Here is a 23741-nt window from a genome sequence, read left to right as displayed (position 1 = left end):
TTCCTTTTGCCTCAGTCTCCAGTGTGGCTAAGCCAAGCCCCCCTCCTTCCAGCCCTCTCAATTGTAATGTGCATTTAGCAAGAGCTCCAGGTGGTTAATACATTAAAGATGAATCCGCACGGGTCTAAAACCTAGCAGAAGATATGTTCTTTTGGGCCACCTATGGCCTCAATCCCCTTTCTGTGTTTGCGGAAATCTCTACCTTGTGGGTCTTGGTAGAGGGCAGCACTCACCTCCTACCACAGTTGAAATGCCTGTTAGGTGCCTTCCTATACTCTCTCGTGGGCATAACAACATGTTTCACTTCAAATTGGAAGGGACTGTGGTTTGGGAGCAACTGACCAAAAGATGGGGGGACTGTGAGGAAGTCTGGCAGTGGTAGGAAACAGTCTCCAGCGTTAGTGGGGTCAGCCATAAGGTAATAAGCATTTAGAGCCTCAAGGACAGCAGCTACTTCTGGCCAAAATGATATGATTTCAGGCATTCATTGTTTCTGGCTGTATATAGCTCTAGCCCTCTTTGTAATTCTGCAAGAGACTCAATATTCTTCTAAAAATTCATTCTGGAGGGACTGGCCAAGACAGTGGAATAGAAAGATGCTGAGCTCACCTTCTTTCATGGGCACACCAAAATCACAGCTATTTGCAGAATAACCTTTGATGAAAAAGACCAGAACCGTCCAGAAAAGATCTTCTACAACTAAAGACATAAAGAAGGAAACACAACAAGATGGGTAGAAGGGTAGGATTTGTGATATAGTCAAGTCCCATACCGCTGGAAGGAAAACCCAAATATAGGAGAATAACTACATTGCAGAGGTTCTCCCAAAGCACTATGAGGTCTGAACCCCACATCGGGCTCCCCAGCCTAGGGGTCCTGCACCAGGAAGACAAGACTCCAGAGCATTTTGCTTTGAAGGCTAGTAAGGTTTACTTTCAGGAGTCCCAGAGGGCTGGGGGAAAGAAAGACTTCACTCTTAAAGGGCACACACAAAATCTCACATGATCCAGGACCCAGAGCAAAAGCAGTCATTTGATAGAAGCCTAGGTTAGACCTACCTGCTGATCTTGGAGAGTCTTCTAAAGAGGCAGGAGGCAGCTGCAGCTCACCCTGGGGACATAGACACTGGTGGCAGCCATTCTTGGGAGTTCCTTCTACCACATGGACATTGGTGTTGGCAAGGGCCATTGTCAAATCCTCCCTCTGGTTTTTAGCCCCAAGACCCAGCCGTGCCCTGGCCGTGCTGTCCAAGCAGCCAGTTCTAGCCTCTGGACCAGCCTCAGCCACCAGGGGGCAGACACCAGATGCAAGAAAACCACAATCCCACAGGCTGCAGACCCATCCAGCCCATCAGTAGGCCAGAGCATGTCCTGGGACTCTCTGGGCCTGGGTCCTGGCCCTGGCCACTAGCAGGCCAACATAAGCTCTGGGACATCGCAAACCCCATACCCAACTGTGTCAGGAACAGCCCCTCCCCCTTCCCCCCCCAGCGATCTGACAACAGATCTGGGACCACTGGCCTTGCATCCAGACTCCAGGACCTGGCTCTGCCTACCAGTAGACCAGTACTAACCCCAGGACTTTGCTTCACCCACCATAGGATAGGCAACAGCCCTGGTGTTTTCTAGACCCTGACTCTACCCACCAGTGAGCCAGCACTAGCCCTGGGGCCCCTGGGGTTCTGCAGTCAGCCATCTTGTGACCTGGTCATGCCAACCAGTGGCCAGCAGCCTCTGCACAGGGCAGGGCTTAGCAACCAACCTGAACAGGGGCCAACCAAGCCTACCAGACGGCCCACATAGTTAGCTCACCACAACAGAAGGACCCACACAGCCCTCATAGCAGGAAACCACCAGAGCACATAGCTTGGGTGATTAAGCGGGGAATGCACTGCTGGGACACATAGGACGTCGCCTACAGGAGGCCACTTCTCCAAGGTCAGGAAACATAACCAACCTACCAGAAACATAAAAATGCAAACAGCAACTTAGGCAAAATGAGGCAACAGAGGAACATGTTCTAAATGAAGGAACAAGATAAAACCCCACAAGAAAAACTAAATGAAGTGGAGATAGGCAAATACCCAAAAAAGAGCTCAGGGCAATGATTATAAAGATGATCAGAGAACATGGGAAAAGAATGGATACACAGAGTGAAAATTAAAAGTTTTTAACAAAGAGCTAGAAAATATAAAGAATAACCAAACAGATGAAGAACATGATAACTGAAATTAAAAATACACTAGAAGGATCAATAGTAGACTAAATGATACAGAGAAACAGATCAGTGAGCTGGAAGACACAGTAGTGGAAATCATTGATGCTGAACAGAAAAAAGAAAGGAAAAGAAATGAGGACAGTATAAGAGACCCCTGGGACAACACTGAGTGCACTAATATTCTCATTATAGGGGTCCCACAAGGAGAAGAGTGACAGAAAGTGACTGAGAACATATCTGAGACATAATAACTGAAAACTTCCCTAACCTGGGAAAGGGAACAGACATCCAAGTCCAGGAAGCACAGAGTCTCCCATACAAGATTAACCCAAAGAGGAATACACTAAAACATGTTGTAATTAAAATGTCAAAAATTAAAGACAGAGACAATATTAAAAGCAGCCAAAGAAAAACAACAAATAACATAGAAGGGAACTCCCATAAAGCTATTGGCTGACTTTTCATCAAACTCTGCAGGCCAGAAGGGCAACATATTTAAAGTGATAAAGGAAAAAACCCACAACCAGGAATACTCCCAGCAAGGCTCTCATTCAGATTTGATGGAAAGATCAAAATCTTTACAGACAAGCAAAAGCTAAAAGAGTTCAGCACCACCAAACTTACAAGAAATATTTAAGGAACTTCTCTTAACGAATAAGAAACGGCCACAACTAGATAAATGAAAATTATGAAATGAAAAGACTCGTTGGTAAAGGCAAACATACAGTAAAGGTAGGAAATCATCCATGCACAAAGTTAGCAGGGAGGTTAAGAGAGTAGTAAAATCATCTATATCTAAAATAAGCAGTTAAGGGTTACACAAAACAATCAGAGGTAAAATATGATACCAAAAATAATAATTGTGAGGGGAGGAGAATACAAATGCAGGATTGTTAAAATGTATTTGAAATTAAGAGATCAACAACATAAAACAATCATGTATAAATACAGATTACTATATAAATACCTCATGGTAACTACAAGCCAAAAATCTATAATAGATACACAAAAGAAGAGAAAAGGAATCCAAACATAACACTAAAGATAGTCATCAAATCACAAGAGAACAAAAGAAGGAACAAAACAGCCCTACAAAAAAACCCTAAAATAATTAACAAAATGGCAATTAGAACATACATATAATTACTTTAATTGTAAATGGACTAAATGCTCCAATTAAAAGACACAGAGTGGCTGAATGGATTAAAAAAAAAAAAAGACCCATATATATCCCGCCTTCCTGCCTACAGGAGACTCACTTCAGATCTAAAGACATACACAGATTGAAAGTGAAGAGATGCAAAAGGTATTGAACACAAATGGAAATCAAAAGAAAGCCAGGGTAAGTAGCAATACTTATATATGATAAAATAGATGTTACAATAAAGACTGTTGGAAGAGACAAAGAAGGACACTACATAATGATCAAGGGATCAATTCAAGAAGACATAACAACTGTAAATATATAAACACCAACATAGGAACACCAAAATACATAAAGCAAATACCAGCAGACATAAAGGGAGAGATCAATAGTAACACAATAATAGTAGGAAAGTTTTACACCCCAATTACATCAATGGACAGATCATCCAGACAGAAAATCAGTAAGGAAACACTGTGTCTTAAATGACACATTAGACCAGATAAGACTTAATAAACACATTTAGAACATTCCATCCAATAGCAGCAGAATACATTGTTTTCAAGTGCACATAGAACACTCTCCAGGATAAATCACATGCTAGGCCACAAAACAAGCCTCAGTAAATTTAAGAAAATTGAAATCATATCAAGCATCTTTTCCAACCACAACGCTAGAAGACCAGAAATCAACTACAAGAAAAAAATTGCAAAACCACAAACACGTGGAGGCTAAACAATATGCTACTAAAAAACCAATGGATCACTGAAGAAATCAAAGAGGAAATTTTAAAAAAATACCTGGAGACAAATGAAAATGAAAAACAATGATCCAAAATCTATGGGACACAGCAAAAGCAGTTCTAAGAGAGAAGTTTATGGCAATACAAGCTTATCTCAGGAAATGAGAAAAATCTCAAACAACCTAACCTTACATCTAAACTAGAAAAAGAACAAACAAAACCCAAAGTTAGTATAAGGAAATAAATCATAAAGATCAGAGCAGAAATAAATGAAGGAGACTTAAAAAACAATAAAATGAAACTAAAAGCTGCTTCTTTGAAAAGCTTAAAAAAAAAACAGATAAACCTTTAGCCAGACTCATCAATAAAAAAAAGAGAGAGGGCCCAAATCAATAAAATCAGAAATGGAAAAGAAGAAGTTACAACTGACACCACAGAAATATTAAAGATCATAAGAGACTACTACAGGGACTTCCCTGGTGGCGCAGTGGTTAAGACTCCCTGCTCCCAGTGCAGGGGGCCTGGGTTCGATCCCTGGTCAGGGAAGTAGATCCCACAAGCATGCCACAACTAAGAGTTCACATGCTACAACTAAGGAGCCCGTGAGCCACAACTAAGGAGCCCACGTGCCGCAACCAGGGAGCTGGCGAGCTGCAACTATGGAGGCTACGTGCTGCAACCAAGGAGCCCATGAGCCACAACTAAAGGAGCCTGCCTGCCCCAACTACGACCTGGTGCAACCAAATAAATAAATAAATAAAATATAAAAATAATAATAAAAAATTTTAAATTATGGAAACTAATTTGATAAATAGATCCTTTCTTTGAAAATCTTGTTATGAATCTCAGTATAAATGAGTGAATGGTGTATTACATCACAGACTAATTTTTTAACCCACCAAGTATATTCTGATCTTTTTTTCCAGAAGTCTTTTATAAAAAACCAAGTAGAACATCTGTAGCCTAATTAAAAGAAACTGTCACTTAACATATTGATGTGTTTTGTTCTATAATTCCTTTTAAAAGCATTTGTTGCTCCTATAGGAAGTAAAATACGGTTGTTTTCCAATAAAGTGTAATAGACAAGTTTCTTAAAATATAATCTTTAACATAAATAAGACTATCCACATGCTCCATAATGTAAAATATTTTCAAACATCTCACAGATATTTTCTAGTAAAGACTGTCCTTCATTATCTTTGATTGCCACCCAATAAATCCAGACAATAAACATAATTATTTCTACATCCAATAATAAGCATTGATTCCCAGACCACAGGAGAAGAGAAAACTTCTCCAGGAAGTTGATACACACTTTGCAACTCTCCACTCTTAGATTCCAAGATCCATAGCTTCCCATCAGTAGATGCTGCTGCCAGCAACACTTCATTGCCACGACTGTGGTTATGGAAAGCAAATGGTGTTGAATACACCCTTGAAGTAGTTTCAAATTTCCATTGGAGGTGACCTTTCATACTACAACAGTAGATAAAGCAATCATGGGAACCAAAAAATATTTCTTGCTCTGATGCTGAGGTACATGGGGATGAAAAGATTGGTCCATTGGTAGAGAACTGCCAAATCTGAAGGGTGATAAAGGCAAAAATAATTCATTCATCTCATTTCCACAATTCTATAAAGCTTTTTGAAATTCTTAATAAAATGTGAGAGACGCAGGCTACTGAATGGTAACTGTACATAGAGAAAATAATGCTTTCTCCCAAAAGTAGCACCCTCAGATTAGACCTCTGTCCCAATGGTAAAATCTAGCACAAAACCCACCAGTGAGTGTCCTTATTACATAAATCACCGCTATGCATAATATTATGAAGTAAAATTCATTTCGAACCCCATTCAGAAGTTATTACTTATATGTTCAGAGACACTTATTTCAAAGAAAAAACTATACAGTTTTCAGTGTATGTTATTAAAAATTGTATCTTATTCTGGTCTCCTAATGGAGGAATAAGGGGGTAAGTAGGCTGAAAGGAAAAGTTTATGTGCAATAATTTAAAGCTTTAAACAAAGAGCTATGAGTTGTGTGTCTACCCTGTAGATATATACACTGTTTGCTTATTTCAAAGCTACTATAGATTAACCTGTCAGCCATACTTTAAAGAAAACACACAAGGAAGAAAAAGCTTAAGTCTAAGATAGTGTTTACAAATCCATAGTAATAGCAGTACAGTAAAAGCAAAATAAAAAGAGTGGGTATATTCACGAAATATGATTTGTAATCTCAATTCTGTCCCTGACTTGGACAAAATCACTTTAATCTTTCTTTGATTCATTCAGAAAAGGTAAAAAAAAGGGGTAATAGCATTTGCTGCTTTTTAGAAATCCAAAGGTGAGAATATATTCAAATTACTTTGTAAATAAAAAATATTAAGTGAACTTAATAAAAGATTTCATCACAAAGTAATTGTCACACAGAACAAAAGAAACTGCTAGGCTATGAGGGGTGAATGTAGAATAAAAAGCACCCAAAGTCAACTCTAGCCAGCAATGGGCTAACTTACGTTGGAGCTAGTACACTCTCAAGTCCACAAAATAATCCCCAAAATCAAAAACACAGAAGTTGTGCCACAGTCACTTATGGGTAAAGAAGTAGAGATTATTATCCCAACGAAAGACCTATTATGACTCAGAAGGAGCCTACCCTGCCGATCATGAAGTTGAAGATGGAACTTCCACACAATGCAAATTGGGTTATGTAACAGATTTAGGTTTTCATAGAAAAAGCAGGAGTTTATTTCAATGTTCACAATCGGAATAGAGGTTATAATAAAGTTGGCTAAAAACTGATAACATGGGCTTCCCTGGTGGCGCAGTGGTTCAGAGTCCGCCTGCCAATGCAGGGGACACGGGTTCAAGCCCCGGTCCGGGAAGATCCCGCATGCCACGGAGCAGCTGGGCCCATGAGCCATGGCCGCTGGGCCTGCACATCCAGAGGCTGTGCTCCGCAACGGGAGAGGCCACAACAGTGAGAGGCCCGCGTACCGCAAAAAAAAAAAAAAAAAAAACCAAAAAAAAGCTGATGACATTTTTTAAATTGTGAGAGGAGAATGGCAAAAGTAAAACAATGTTTGGATAGAATCTTTTAAATCTATTATAGCGTCATTCAAAATTTTAAAAACCCGTGGTTTGACAATTAAAATAGAATTAGTTTTCAACACAATGGGTCGAATAATGTTTAAAATTTTACTTCAGTTGTCACCAGCTACTATGCCTTTGAGAAATGTAAATAAAACAGAACTAGAAATTTTTACCTGTTCTCCAAAGTGAGTAAAGCAGAGAAAATTCCCATCTACACAGCCAATACAAATATACTGTAGGCAACACCGTGGAGAAGAAAAGAGTGGCTTTCCACAGGAATGTTTCCAAACTATCTTCCCAGTGGCCTGTCAGGGGCAAAAAGCAATTCACAGCATTTAAATCATTCTACTAATCAACTACCCTTTATAAAATAAACTCATAAATCTCCCAGAGGTAAAGCTATAAACACCAGAAAATGCTATAATGGCATGCTGACATTATAAATGAAGCTAGTACACATATACACAGCTATAAAATTAATGAGTGCTACTTATGAATGCTAAAAACTTGCAGTAAAACCAGGAAAGAAATAACTAGCACATAAACTCCATCCTTAGAATGGACACGAAGTTCTTGACAGGACCGAGAACAGTCTGCCAACTTAAAAATTGATAGGACTTCCCTGGTGGCACAGTGGTTAAGAATCCGCGTGCCAAAGGAGGGGACACGGGTTCGATCCCTGGTCCGGGAAGATCCCCACGCCACAGAGCAACTAAGCCCGCACGCCACAACTTCTGAAGCCCACGCCTAGAGCCCACGGTCTGCAACTACTGAAGCCGGAGCACCTAGAGCCCGTGCTCTGCAACAAGCCACCGCAATAAGAAGCCCACGCACCACAATGAAGAGTAGCCCCCGCTCTCTGCCACTAGAGAAAGCCCATGCACAGCAATGAAGACCCAACGTAGCCAAAAAAATAAAATAAAAATAAAATAAAGAATTGATAAAAGACATACACAGAACTTAGATTTTTCTCATCTTTCTATACTTTATGTCAGTCATTTTTAATGAATTCTGGTTCAGTAATGTATGGACTATAACTGAGATCTACTTCAAATTTGCAGAATTCAAAGCAAAAATAAAAAATATTAAAGAAAAACAGGTAATAAAATCAATAAATATTCTTTTATGCCTACAGGATTTATAGCCAGTAAAAGTCCTCCCAGCGTAGCAAAATACAAGTGATATGGAATCAGGCTCAAACAAGGAGAAGAAAAAACAGTTCCTCCGCATTTCAACTTCCAAACACACTTCTTTTTCTGCAAATAAGAAAGCAAATTAAAAAAAAAAAAAAGAAAGAAAAAGAAAGCAAATTAATTGGTTTCTGCTGGTGATTAACAAAATATACATATCCCGTCCCTCCTGATGTTATGTCTATCTTAGTTAATATAACTTTTATTTTTAGTATAAAAATAATATATACTCACTGTGGAGAATCAAGTTAGTATAAAAAGATGACAAAAGCCAATACCCAGAGATTACCACCGTTAACATTTTAGCATTTTCCCTTGTGATCTTTTTGGTGCACGCACACACACACAGCTTAATATACTTGAGATCATCACTCTGAATATCATACACTTTGTATCTAATTTAGCTCAATTACTTTGTAAAACTCTTTAAATATTACTTTAATGAATCATATCCCATATGAACACAAAATAATTTCTCTACCTTATCATTGAAAATTGTCTTGAACTAATTGCTTGGTGTTATAAACAATCTGGAAATAGACATCTTCATGCATATATCTGTCCATGTTTCTGATTATTTTGCCAGGACAGATTCCTAGAAGAATTTTACTGAATCAAAGGATATGAAATTGTTACCTATGGTCAAATTGTTTTCCTCGAAGGCTTTACCTCCCACCATTGTCACCAACATTTAATGCTACACTCTAATAACATTTGCTTCTTTATCTCAAAGTTTAAATTTTCATTCCTTTGATTCTTAAACATATGAAATATTTAAATTCATTTACTAGCTATTTCTTCTTTGGGGTCCTGTGCATTTATATCCCTTGTTTATTTTTCTATCTGGACCTTTACATTTTTCTTATTAATTTGTATTTGCTCTTAATTTATACTTATGAATATTTTAACTCTGTCACACTTGTTTCAAAAACTTTTCCCAACTTATTTCTTTTTAATTTTATAATTCTTAAATTTAAAAATTTTATGTGATCAGTTCTTATTGATATTTTTGTGATTCTTCTCTATTGTCAAGATGGCATTCTAAGTTCCTTATATTTCAAAACTCTGAGTAGTAAATTTATTTGAAAATTTGGTATGGAAGTTAAAATTGTCTTAAGATATTATGGCTGTTAATTAACCCCTTAATCTTCCCAGATCGCAAACTTGGGAAGAGTTAATACCTGCTCCCCTAGTCACCACCACCTGATAGTTTCACACTCTTCTATCTATGCTTATGGTATGAAATTGATGAAGTGAATTCTTACATATATATCTAAAGCATATGCATGCTGGTCATGAGAACCAATGTAAAAAAGTCCTGTGGTTGGATCCACAGTTGCTGAGCTTTTGACAGCATCATCAGTAGTAAACATCCAATATTTTTCTCCACTATTACTCTTCAGAATATAAACCAACCCATTATAACAGCCTGTTGGGAAACAAAATACAAAAGATGAGATTTAGATATGTCACTGGAAAATAAGTATTTGGCTTATATCATGACAATATATATTCGATGTTCTTCATGTGTACTTAGGCTCTATGTTTGGCTCGATTTACATTTCAGCAAAGCAGCAAGCATTTGTATAAAAAACCTATTTAGTAGGTACATCTTACATTTTAAAAGTACCATAAAGTGCTTCACTACCAGGAAAACAATGAACATGAGCATGCTGCAGCAGAAAGAGGCTTTGACAACTTGGATTCAGATCTTGTCACGGCCATCCTTTGGGCAAATTACCTAGCATCACTGGGCCTAGATTATCTTTCTGCTGAATGTGGATACATCTACAGCAGGGTTACTGTGATAATTAGGATAAATGCCCAGTACATAGTAGGTGTTCCAGAAATGCTAACATTAACAATGACCAAATGTTTATTGACCTTTTACCTTGTGAAGGGAACTACTCTAAGAACTTTATATCTGTCAACTCATGTAATGCTCACAGTGAAGTGCTACTATATGCATATATATATATATATATATATATATATATTATTTTGGCAGTGTTGGGTCTTCGTTGCTATGCATGGGCTTTCTCTAGTTGCGGGGAGCAGGGGCTACTCTTCGTTGCGGTGCACAGGCTTCTCATTGCAGTGGCTTCTCTTGTTGTGGAGCATGGGCTCTAGACGTGTGGGCTTCAGTAGTTGTGGCGCATGGGCTCTAGAGCACAGGCTCAGTAGTTGTGGCGCACAGGCTTAGTTGCTCCGCTGCATGTGGGATCTTCCCGGACCAGGGATCAAACTTGTGTCCCCTGCACTGGCAGGCGGATTCTTAACCACTGCACCACCAGGGAAGTCCCTGGAGCAGTGGACTCTTGATTGTGGTAGTGGTTACATGATAGTATGTATCTGTCAAAATATAAAACTGTATACTAAAAAGGGTTTTACTGTATATTATATTAATAACAAATATTCAAAGTACTAAGTGATAGTTAACAACACTGAACTATATATTTGAGGTGATGTATGCTAACTAGATTTACTGTGGTAATCATTTTGCAATATACACATATCAAACATTATATTGTATACCTTAAGCTAATAAAATGTTGTATGTCAATTACATCTCAATAAAACTGGAAATTTTTTTAAAAAGAGAAAAAAAGTACTAAGTGACCACCACGTGCCAGAGGCTTTGGGTTTAGACACTTGGAACGCAAACAGTAACCTCAATGAGCTGACTTTCATGAATAGGGATTACTCATGATCATTCACATGTATAACTGAAAGTTTCCTGTAGTATAATTTTCAAAATGTAAGTTTTCAATACAGAAGAATCAAACTCAGATTCAAGTAGATTCTAGCCAGGCTAACATAAGTAGGGAGATATATTCCTAAGCACTTAGTCTGAACAGCTTTGGTAAGCACATGCCATGAGCATTAAAGTAAAACTTGATGTAGTTTGGGGGGTAAAAAGAGAGTGGTAGTTCAGGAGACATTACGCCTAGACCCCCATATCTTTGTAAAGTAAGAGTCACCTACACCTTAATGAAACTGAGTAGAAGGTAGTAGCTAACACTTGTTGAAGGTCACAGAGCTGGTAGTAGCTTTACAGCTAGGTTCAAATCCAGAAACTCTGACCTAAGGCCCACACTGTGAATCAGCATGTAGTTAACTATTATTCTTTGAGCACTTAGTCTGTCCCTAGCAATGTACTAAAGGATTCACAAGCAATTATTTCATTTAATCCTCTCAAAAGCTCTATGATTATTGTGGTAGTTTTAAAATATATCCACAAATTCTTTGATACTCAGAGATATTCAACAGGTGAAGCTAATTCCCCTCCCTCTGAGTGTGGGCCAGACTTAATGATGTTCTTCTAATAACAGAATAAGGCACAAATAATGGTATACAACTTTAGACACTAAAAGTACTGCGTTCCTCCTCAATCACTCTCTTGGGTCACTCACTCTGAGGGAAGTTAGCTTCCATGTTGCGAGGGCATTCAAGCAGCCTATGGAGAAGCCCATGTGTCAAGAAACTGAAGCTTCCTGCCAAAAGCCAGCAAAAACTGAAGTCTTCTGTTTGCAGCAATGTGAGTAAGCCATCTTAGAAGAAGATTTTTCCAGCTCGTCAAGGCTTCAGATGGTTGCTGCCACATGAAAAACCCTGAGCCAGAACGTTCAGCTAAACCCTTCCTAAATTCCTGACCCATAGAAACTGTGAGATAATAAATGTTTATTAAAGCAACTATATCCCAATAAATAAATAAATAAATGTTTATTATTCTAAACCATTAAGTCTGGCGATAATCTGTGATGCAGCACCATGTTTTATTTATTAAGCCCATATACTCATAAGAAAACTGAAATTCTAAGAAGTTCAGCAACTCGTTAAAGGTCACAGAGCTGGTTACAGCTTTAGAGTTAGCTTCAAATCCAGAAACTCTGACCCAAGGCCCACACTATGAATCAGCATGTAGTTAACTATTATTCTTTGACAGCAACCAAACCTACTATGCATAGGTTTTTTAAATTTAACTTGGCCCTACTAGCATTACCATATGGTAATTAAATTTAACTCTATAAACCTCAAATTCAGAAACTTACCCACTACAATAAAGTTTCCACACTTAGATACACATGCTGAGGATTCAATGCGATCTCCCAAAATCTGTTCCCATTTTACCTTTCCAGAGTAAAGATCAACTGCCATCATTCTATGAGAATGGGAGCCAATGTACACAGTTGCAGATGACTTATCAACAGCTGGTATTACAAGCAGAGGTGAAGCATCCACACATTTGCCTGTGTCTGACCTCCACCTCACATGAAACTCCATTTTCTCAGCCCCCATCACAGATGTTTCCTCTTCAGAAACTTTTGCAACACAGGACATATCTTTTGACTTCCCAATAAGAGCTGGAGGATTTAAGCTTTTCATATTTTGAATGTTAGTCTGTGAAATTATATCAGAAGAACAGGCTGAAGGGCAATGTTCCAACTTAGTTAAAAATCTAGTAGTATTCAGAGACAAAATCTGACTCCCTCGGCTCAGTGCAATAAAAGCATTGATCTCGTTGTCACAATTTAAAGGCATGACAGATTCCTGATGTAAAGATTTTCCACTGGTTTCCTCTTGATTAACATCGCTGGATTTTCTTTTTGTGGAATAATTCTTGCTAAATGTCAGATCTTCATCTGGAAACACTGTTTGAAGGATGTGATTGTAAATCTCTAAAATAGAACTGCTAAGAATAATTTCCAGAAGCCCAGGTACTGCTGTGCCAACAAGGTTTTCAATCTCATTGAGGAGCCGTATGGACTTCAAAGAATCTCCACCACTATTTAAGAAGAGTGACTCATCAGGAACCTTCAAAGGGTCTTCTGAGAGACTCAGAACAGACTACAGATTAGAGAAGTGAGAAATATGGTGAAGTTAAAGATCTAAAACCAAAAGAATTCAGCATTTAAAGGTAATATATAGATGATGGTAACTACATTAATGAGATGAACACAAACAAAATAAATTTTTTAACAATTAAAGTAAATTTTAAAATTATTTTCTATATAGTAAAGGAGACCATCATTATGCTACCAATTTTGTCACAAACTACCCTAGAACTGCAAATTATACTTCCCTTTAGAGCAGTTTTTCTACCCATACAATAGGAAATGGAATTATAAAAACACCTGATTTAATATCAGATATTAACAATATCTGATATTTCTATAATATGGGAATAATTATTTTCATTAACTTCACATAAACCGAAATTATTTTCCAAGAATCTAAAAATGAAGTGGATATTACTTTTATCTAGATATCTATTTTCAGACAAGACTGTACAGTTACATCCTCTTGTTAGAACCCTTTAGAAAACTCCAAATTTTATCTAAGAAAAATTATACTGACCTGTAAATCATAGGTAATAAAATATATATATTTTAAAATAAGTTTTTAATTGTTATATACATATATATATTAATTCCCTTAAGCAGAAGCATACATGTTGTTACTGAAAGTTCTTCTGGAATAATTATGTTAAGCCTTTATACCACAGATTGTGGTACAGCAAGATTTGGCTATTTTTTCAACTCTGACAAGTGTTACTGCACTTGACTGACCATCTTAGGGAAAAGTTATGTCAAGAGGCGTTTTGTCTACTCGTGCCTTTTATGACTACCTCACTTCCAATAAATTTCTATATAGGGAGCTTAATCTAATCTTGCAGTAGAGAACCTAACCCTTATTTGAATACAAATTGAATAAAACAAAGCTATACTACTTAACATCTGGGCAGCAGTAATATTCTTAGAAAATTTTATCAGACTTATTAGGATGCTACATTCCCTGAAGATATACAACGACCTCTTTATAATAACAAATTTGTATCTTAAAAGTTGTACCTTCCACAAATGATGTAATTTTTCCCAAAGTTCCTCTTTTCCATTGAGTTTACATTCAGACTTCAAGTTTATGGAGTTTAAATAAATCTTATTTAACTCAGAAACATCAATTTTGCCTTAATACAAAAGAGAAATAACAATTTTTAAATTTCAGCTTGACCCCTTCATGTCTTTGTTAGTCACAATACACACATTTTTCATTGTTAAGGTTAGAAATCCTATAAAATAGTTTGTCATGCAGAATCAATAATCAAGAAGACAGTCCCATGCTACCCAGAATGTAGTGGGTAGCAGATAAGAAGAAAGGAGGGACTTCCCTGGTGGCGCAGTGGTTAGGAATCCGATACCTGCCAACGCAGAGGACACCTGTTCAATCCCTGGTCTGGGAAGATCCCACATGCTGCGGAGCGACTAAGCCCGTGCGCCACAACTACTGAGCCTGTGCTTTGAAGCCTGTGAGCCACAACTACTGAAGCCTGCGAGCCTAGAGCCCATGCCCCGCAAAAAGAGAAGCCACCACAATGAGAAGCCTGCGCACCACAACACTAGTGCACCACAACAGAGTAGCCCCCGCTCGCCACAACTACAGAAAGCCCACGCACAGGAGCGAAGACACAACGCAGCCAAAAATAAATAATATTTTTAAAAGAAAAAAAAAAGGAGAGAAAGCCCGCACACAGCCACAAAGACCCAATGCAGCCAAAAAATAAATAATTTTAAATAAAAGAGAAAAAAAAGAAAGGAGGGGCTAATGTTGCTCTCATTTAAAGAGCTAAAGAAATGGTACTATTTACTGAGCAATAACCACATTCTGAAATATTAAATAAAGATGAAATTGGGAAAGTAATAGAATATGGTGATTAAGAGCACATGTTTTGAAGTCAAACAGTCCTACAGAATTTCAACTCTACTACTAACTAGCAGTGTGATTTTGGGGAAATTATTTAACCTCTTAAGCCTTATTTTCCACATAAGTAAATGGGAATAATACAACCTACTCACAGGAGTTTCTGGAGATAAAATGAGTTAATTATACAAAGTATTTAACAGAGGGTCTACCACAATATATATTAGTATTACTTATAATAATAAGGATTTAAGTGGCCTTTAAACTAGTTAATACAATTAGTATCATTTGGCACTGAAACATAGCTGCTTCAAATTATTTTACCATGAGATGTAAATGGTAGAGAATCAATCAATACAAGCTCATCCGGGATTGCATGACTTGGAAGATGTTTCTGCAGTTCTTTAAAGACGTAATCCTTTACTAAATCATTTTTGGACACCATGAACAAAATTAATTTTTCCTGATTATACCATGTAACTGCACAAGATTCCACTTGTTGAAGACCTTCAGCAACCTATGAGAGAGATTATCTCAATTTGCCAATAAGGACATTTAAAAACAAACTTCCTAAATACTCTGCATTCAATACAGTCAAATTAAAATCTGGAATTCACTAGAGAGTTTTAAAAAATTGTTTCCTACTATCACTATTACCAGCACACTGGGTTCTTAATGTTTTCCAAAAATAATAGCTCCCAGAGCAAAATAAGTCAACTTATCTTCAGTTATCAAAATCCCCTTTGTCACTTATTTAAAAAACAACTCTTCATGCTGAGAATAAAGTGCACAATGAATTATCCATATCTTCTACTGTAATTCATCATTAACACAAAAGTCTTAGGTTTAAATAATACTGACAGAGAACCCTGGAACAGAAGAGTAGTTATGGCTGCCTCTAATACCTACATATATTAATAGATGTTTAATATTTAAACAGTTCTACCTGTTGCACAAGTTCAATGTTAAGACGTTTGCCATGACGTTTGATCTGACTGTCCTTTCGTCCCAAGAAAAATATCTCTCCATCTTTTATAGTCACAAAGTCTCCTGTGGCCCTCATTGTGCCAAGTGGTACTGTCATTTCATCATCAAGAAAACATACTCTATTTCTGCCACCTTCACAAGATATAAACAACAATGTAATTTTAAAAATTCATGGAAAATATAATAAAAACCAAGAAATCAGAACATCTCCAAAAGCTCAGTTACTAAGTTTCAAAGTCTGAATATTTATATAAAAAGGGGGACTCACTTTTAAATGTTATCTTATAAAATTATATACAATAAGAACCTTAGTAAAGTAAGCAAAGGGATGAAACACAATCTAGTTCTAAAAATACATGTGATTAAAAACATTCTTAAAATACTAATAGAATTTTGGCTATAAACAGAAATACAAACAACCAATTTACAGTTTCTAAATTACTTTTATATCTTCTCTTAGAGTATTAGACATTGTTATCTGAAATAATTATGGTAACTAATTAAATGTTTCATGACTGTGAGGATGAGATTAAAAATTACCATCACCGAAAAGAATACTAGACTTAAGAATAATTGAGGAAAGAATAAAATTAACACATCAGATTTTTTTTCTTGGAAAAAAAAAGAAATTATTCCCAATCAACAAATGTAAAACAACCTAAAAATACTTGGCCATTGCCTTCTTGAACTGTGAAACCATTAGTATCTTTGACTTCAACTACTGTTCCAAGCAGTGGAAATCCCAGTTGTACAGGCAAGTCACATCTATGAAAACACAACAACCCAAACCAAATTAAAAATTTTTCATTTGAATAGAATATTTACCAGTGTATTTAAATCACATTGTACCAAATAAAGAAAAAAAAAGTTTTTGTTATAATTCAAAGATTGACAAGAGGAAAAGGTTAGGTGGAAAAGTTATGTTATTCATTGCTGTTTAGTTACGAAAACCTCTAGCAGGATCTGTAGCACCAGTTAAAATAAGAAAGGTTCTGGATTCCCAGCTTAAAATTCTAGATAAAATAGTGTTTATAAAATATTACTCCAGTGCCTATCAAAAATACTATTTGTGTTAAGATACTGGAAAAATAACAGTTTCTACCCTACCCTGAAGTAACTGAAACCCTTACTTCAAAGTAGAGTTAAGAATTTTCTCTGGTATCCTGTAAAAAGTCGCCCAACTTGAGACCTCGGTGATACCATAAACATTAAATATTTGTGTTTTATTGCCTATTCCTCTCCAGCTTTTGAGAACAGTTAATGATGGAAATGCTTCGCCACCAAGGGCCAATACTCGAAGAGAAGTATTGTTTGATAAAACAGTTGACTTGATAAGCTGAGATCCAAATCTTCTAAGCAATGTCGGTGTTGCCTGTAGATACATTAAAAATAAATTATTTCTTTCCCTTCACTTCTTTAAAAAAAAAACAAAAAACAAAAAACCACACTGTAGTGATTAGTCCAAAGCTTAACATTGGGAGCTCACAAGGAAATTAAGGCTGTGTTTACTAAATGGCAAATCATATTTGGAAAACTACTGAAGCAGCATTACCTTTTTAATGTGGACATAAATTTTGCTTCAGTAAAAAACAAGCAAATATTAATTATGTTTCATTATGCAGTTTAGACAAAAAGGTTTAAAGGACAAAAATTTATTAAATGAATTTACATTTCCTTTCCCATTATTCCTATGTAGAAAAAGTATATAAAAGTGTTAAGGAAGTGCCTAAGCAAAACAATGAATAAAGATTTTAAAAAACAACTTTATTAAGATAATATAATTGACATACAATAGACTATACATATTTAAAGTGTACAATACAAATTTTGAGATATATTATAGGTGAAACCATCACCACAATCCAGATAATGAACATATCCTTCAACCCTAAAATCACCTATGTACCATTGTAATTCTTCCCTCCAACTGGACCTCTCCTCCAGACAACCACTGATCTATTTTTTGTCACTGATGATCAGCTGGCATTTTCTAGAATTTTATAAAAATGGAATCATACAACATGTATTCTGTTTTGACCTAGCATCTTTTACTCTATGTTCAGTGAAAATACTTTGTGATTCATGTTGTATATATCAATAATTCATTCTTTTTTGTCTTAGTCTGTTCAGGCTGCTATAACAAAATACTGTAGACTGGGTAGGTTATAAACAACAGAAGTTTACTTCTCACAGTTCTTGGAGGATAGAAGTCCAAGACCAGGGTGCCAGCATGGTCCAGTTCTGGTGAGAGCTCTCTTCCAGGTTACACTTCTTGCTGTGTCCTCACATGGTGGAAGGGGATAGGAAGCTCTGTGGGGTCTTTTTTACAAGGGCACTAAATCCCATTCATGAGGGCTTCACCCTCATGACCTAAGCAGTCCCAAAGGCCCCATATGAATTCTGGGGGGACACAAACACTCAGACTATAGGACTTTTTATTCTATTGTATGGATCAGGACTACCTTTTGAATTTCCATATAAAATTTAGGATCAGCTTGTCAATTTCTCCCCCAAAGAAGTCCATCAGGATTTTGATAGGGGCTGGGTTTAATTTATAGGGAGAACTGCAATCTTGACAATATTGAGACATCCAATCCATAAACATGAAATGTCTCTTCATTTATTTAGCTCTTCAATTTCTATCAACAATGTTCTATAGTTTTCATCGTACAAGCCTTGCTCTTCTTTAAATTTATTCCTATTTTATTATTTTTGATGCTATTGTGAATATAATTATTCTCTTAATTTCATTTTTGGGCTTTTTTTATATAATGTAGAAATATAGTTGATTTTGCATATTGATCTTGTACCCTCCAACCTTGCTGAACTTGTTTATTAGTTCTAGTAGTTCCCCCATGTTGTCTGCAAATAGTTTTACTTCTTCCTGTCCAGTGTGGGTGCTTAATTTCTTTCTTCCTTTTTGCTTTATTGCACTGCCTAGAACAACCAGAATAATGTTGAAAAGAAGTGAAAAAGCAAACATCCTTGCCTTGTTCCCAATCTTAGAGTGAAAGCATTCAGTCTTTTATCCAATTATAATGTTAGCTGTAGTCTTTTTGTAGACATCCTTTATCATGTTGGGGAAGTTCCCTTCTATTCCTAGTTTGTTGACTTTTTTTTATCATTGGCATTGGATTTGCCAAATAATTTTTCTGCATCTGCTGACATAATTATGTGCTTTTTGTTCATTATTCTTTATCTAGTATATAGCATCAGTGGATTTTTGGATGTTAAAGCAAATGTGCATTCCTGGGACAAATCCCACTTAGTCACATTTGATGAAATAAAATTATTTTTAAGGCAGGACAAAAACAATATTTTAACATAAAATTCTCTCTCTGCCCATTTGGGCCCCACTACGCTCGCTTTACGGTGCAATGTGCATCTGCATTATACATTAACCAGACCACCTTAGAAGACACAGAAATACCTGCTACATCGTAAAAAGCAAATTTCTCCTCACACCAACAAGGTAATTCCTTAGAAGATAACATTCCTTTCTTAATCCTGTGATGGGTCACAATGACCCACTACTCGCCTTATATGTGCAGATCTAGACTATGTAAACTATCAATATGTCACTTTGATGTATAACTCTTTGTTTCGAAAATGTATATAACTGTGCTTTGACTTCTAACAGGCAGGAGGGTCCTCAGATCTTTCTGAAAGACTGTCCCTCGGGTTATAATCCTCAGTTTGGCTCAAAGAACATTCTTTGTTTCTTTCTTAGATTGACTAATTAATTTTTCATCAACACATTTTACATTTCCTGAGACTTATTTTGTAGCCTAGCATATGACCTATCCTAGGAAATGTATACTCTGCATTTGGTGGATGGAGTGCTCTACATGTGGAATTTGGTTGATAATGTTATTCAAGTCTTCTTTATTACATGCACACTGATTTCTGTCTAGTTTTTCAATGAATTACTGAAAGTAGGGTACTAAAATTTCAAACCATTGAGTCATCTATTTCTCCTTTCAGTTCTGTCCATTTTTGCTTCATGTATTTGGAACCTCTATTTTCAGGCAGATATCATGTTCTTGATATAACAATATACTTCTTTTTTAAAAATTAATTAATTTTGCACCAGGTCTTAGTTGCAGGAGGCAGGCTCCTTAGTTGCTGCTTGCCGGCTCCTTAGTTGCAGCAGGCGGACTCCTTAGTTGTGACATGAGAACTCTCAGTTGCAGCATGCATGTGGGATCTAGTTCCCTGACCGGGGATCGAACCCGGGTCCCCTGCATTGGGAGCACAGAGTCCTAACCACTGCGCCACCAGGGAAGTCCCAGCAATGTACTTCTTGATGTACTGACCACTTTATCATTATGAAATGTTTTGTTGCTGATTTTTTATTTGCTTGTTTATTTCTTTGTTTGTAACTTGCCTGGGCTAAATGTGAATCGTCTCCCCCGTATGGTCACTGATGTCACTGCTCAGTTGGCTTTTAAAATAGGTATTTGGGAACTCCCTGGTGATCTGGTGGTTAAGACTCAGCATCTTCACTGCTGTGGCCCAGGCTCAATCCCTGGTGGGGGAACTAAGATCCCACGAGCTGCATGGTATGACCAAAAAATAAATTAAATTAAATACTTTTTTTTTTGGCCCTTCGCAGTGAGAGCTTGGAATCCTAACCACTGGACCACCAAGGAATTCCTAAAATATTCTTTTTTTTTTGACTGCATCAGGTCTTAGTTGCGGCACACAGGATCTTTCATTGCGGCATGCGGGCTTCTCTCTAGTTTTGGCATGAGGGTTTTTCTCTCTCTAGTTGTGGTGCGCAGGCTCCAAAGTGCGTAGGCTCTGTGGTTTGCGGCACGCAGGTTCTCTAGTTGCAGTGTGCAAGCTCACTAGTTGTGGCGCACGGGCTTAGTTGTCCCGCAGCATGTGAGATCTTAGTTCCCTGACCAGGGATCGAACCTGTGTCCCCGGCATTGTAAGGCGGATTCTTTACCACTGGACCACCAGGGAAGTCCCAAAATACATATTCTTGTTTTCATTTTTAAGTCTTACTTCCTAAGCGTCGCCTCATGTCTGCATAGCTCAGATGTCAACCAGTGACTGGACAGATTGTCTGTATAGATGGATCTGTGTGTGGATAGGGGAGCTCATTCAAAGTTACGTCATTTTCAAGTCTGATCCAGCTTTTATTTTCCATGGGCTCTTTTGTGTCTCTTATGTGCATGCACATAGCCTCAAGGTCAGTCAGGAATGTGCTTGCCCTCCTCACCATAGCAACCTCAGGCTGTTGGAGCTGTAGGCCCTTCTTGCTGGCTAGAATGCCACAGATTCCCTTTTCTAAAGCAAAATTCAGCAGTTTTTAAAAACATAAACATATTTCTGTAAAAAAAAATAAAACAAAAACAAAAAAACATATTTCAGATAGTTATATGCCTTTAGTTGATTTCTAAAGTGTTGAAATGGTTATTTTTGTCAATTTTGTCCAGCTTTATAGTTGCTTTTTGGGAAGAATATCTGCCAATCTCCTCACTTGGCTATAGCCAGAGGTTACATGAATGAAGATTTTAAAATGGCTTCTTTCAATAAAAGCTAAAAGGACAACCTGAATTTTAATTTGGGGAGATTATTTAAGGTCATGGCTTGTCAAAATATTTAAGCAGTAGGATGACCCTATATCCCAGTACGTACTTATTGTTCCAGATTACTATCTGGGAACTTAGTGCTTTCATTCACTCTCAGGATTCCAAGTTTTTGGTAATAAATTACAGTGGTCATCCTATTTATCCTGAAATGATCCTAAATCAAGCTCTTAACTGTTCCACCAAGAGTTTTTTGGGTTTTTTTTTTTTAACAAATTTATTTATTTATTTCTTTGTTTTTATTTTTGGCTGTGTTGGGTCATCACTGCTGTGCGTGGGCTTTCTCTAGTTGCGGTGAGCAGGGGCTACTCTTCGCTGTGGTGCATGGGCTTCTCATTGTCGTGGTTTCTCTTGTTGCAGAGCATGGGCTCTAGGCGCACAGGCTTCTGTAGTTGTGGCACGTGAGCTCAGTAGTTGTCACTTGCGGGCTCTTGAGCGCAGGCTCAGTAGTTGTGGCACACGGGCTTAGTTGCTCCGCAGCATGTGGGATCTTCCTGGGCCAGGGCTCGAACCCGTGTCCCTTGCATTGGCAGGCAGATTCTTAACCACTGCGCCACCAGGGAAGCCCCCAAGACTTTTATCATATGGAAAATCTCTTGTCAAAATGACGACTGAATGGTCCTGCTCTCCATTTTCAGTAAAGCAAATCTGAAACATTCTGGCCTAATTTCTAGTGTTAAGGATAATTTCAACTTTGAACTCTACAAATGAATGCACAACTATGAATATTCAGCAAGGTAAAGCATAGTAACACTTTTCGGATACTCATAAACTGAAATCATCAATTTATTGGCACAGGACAACTCAACATCCTTTGCTACCAAATCATCTTAGGCATAGGGAAACAGGACTTAGCAAATAACAGAAAAAAGTGATAGAAAATGTTATAGTTTTCTTCCAGATTGCCTAAGTAAAAATTTATGTAAAAACGAAAAACACTTATGTTGACACTTTGGTAGATAGCAACCTAAGATTTTGCTCTAACTAAAAGGTTTCACTTTTAAAAGGCATCAAGTTTAAATAATATAACTTTGTTACCCAGAGTATGCAAAAAATTCCCAAATATACTTTAGGTTTGTAAGAAACCAAATACTGGCCCTTTCTTCGCAAGAGAAAACTCTTATTCCTGAGATAAAGAGGTTCTTAATTTCCTCAAAAGCTTAGTCCATCTCACTTTGGGGCCTTTCTCTCCCGCAGTAACTCAAGATATTCTATTTTTTCCAATTTTCAAAACTTTAGTAGCATGTATTCTCTTTGAGAGCTTTTAAGATCCTTGCTTAATATCCAATTAGGTTTGGGCAAGGTTATTTGTAAATAAAATCTGTACAAGAAGCTCTTAAAAAAATATATATAGGGCTTCCCTGGTGGCACAGTGGTTGAGAGTCCGCCTGCCGATGCAGGGGACACAGGTTCGTGCCCTGGTCCGGGAAGATCCCACATGCTGCGGAGCGGCTGGGCCCGTGAGCCATGGCCGCAGGGCCTGCGCGTCCGGAGCCTCTGCTCCGCAATGGGAGAGGCCACGACAGTGAGAGGCCCGCGTACCGCAAAAAAAAAAAAAAAAAAAAAAAAAAATATATATATATATATATATATATATATATATATCCATGATGACTTACATATTATTTGGTAAGAAATTGACTCTGGAGGGAAAAGATGAACGATGATAATAAAATAAAGCAAAAATTCACTATAAGACATGTGTCTTATACAAAAGAAAGGTTAGCCTGTCAGCTTTTGTGCTTTTCTTCCTTACTCAAACCAAGTCAAATGTGATCTGCTCATAATATTCCAAGTAAATATGTATTGTGAGTTATATAAAATCACAATGAAACTATATGCAAAATTTGCTGTATTTTGGGAACAGAGTTAGTAAATGTGTATCCATTTCTCAGAAGGATCTATGATCCCAGAAAAGTTAAAAAAAACACTGCTAAAGTAAATTTATCTGAGATTGTGTTTTAACATTAAGCAAGGGGGTCAGATTTAAAGAGGTATAAGACCCTATTAAGGTACTTAGCAAATATTCCCTGAAAAATTATTCTCCTTGAATTTTACAGGAAAAT

At 37.2% G+C, this 23741-nt stretch overlaps 2 protein-coding genes across 5 annotated transcripts in view; one reads left to right on the top strand and one right to left on the bottom strand.

Moving 5' to 3' along the window:
* Window positions 1-23741, top strand: part of CRACD (capping protein inhibiting regulator of actin dynamics) — a 182199-nt gene that overhangs the window by 143870 nt on the left and 14588 nt on the right. The gene's annotated exons all lie outside the window — the stretch shown is intronic.
* Window positions 1594-23741, bottom strand: part of AASDH (aminoadipate-semialdehyde dehydrogenase) — a 38568-nt gene continuing 16420 nt past the window's right edge. The window contains exons 6-15 of one of the 2 annotated variants that reach the window (XM_060012484.1): window positions 17206-17447; window positions 16734-16840; window positions 16035-16207; window positions 15413-15605; window positions 14242-14357; window positions 12442-13237; window positions 9655-9818; window positions 8333-8455; window positions 7373-7504; window positions 1594-5686 (exon numbers count right to left, since the gene is read on the bottom strand). In XM_060012484.1, coding sequence (XP_059868467.1) covers window positions 5297-5686; window positions 7373-7504; window positions 8333-8455; window positions 9655-9818; window positions 12442-13237; window positions 14242-14357; window positions 15413-15605; window positions 16035-16207; window positions 16734-16840; window positions 17206-17447 — 2436 coding nt within the window. In that variant the 3' untranslated portion in view covers window positions 1594-5296. The remainder of the gene's footprint in view (window positions 5687-7372; window positions 7505-8332; window positions 8456-9654; window positions 9819-12441; window positions 13238-14241; window positions 14358-15412; window positions 15606-16034; window positions 16208-16733; window positions 16841-17205; window positions 17448-23741) is intronic. The other variant, XM_060012485.1, reaches the window with a different exon arrangement.

Source organism: Delphinus delphis, chromosome 5, assembly GCF_949987515.2.
Source record: "Delphinus delphis chromosome 5, mDelDel1.2, whole genome shotgun sequence".
Taxonomy (NCBI): Eukaryota; Metazoa; Chordata; class Mammalia; order Artiodactyla; family Delphinidae; genus Delphinus; species Delphinus delphis.
Note: the sequence above shows the minus strand (reverse complement) of the source record. Positions and strands in the feature narration are given on the sequence as shown.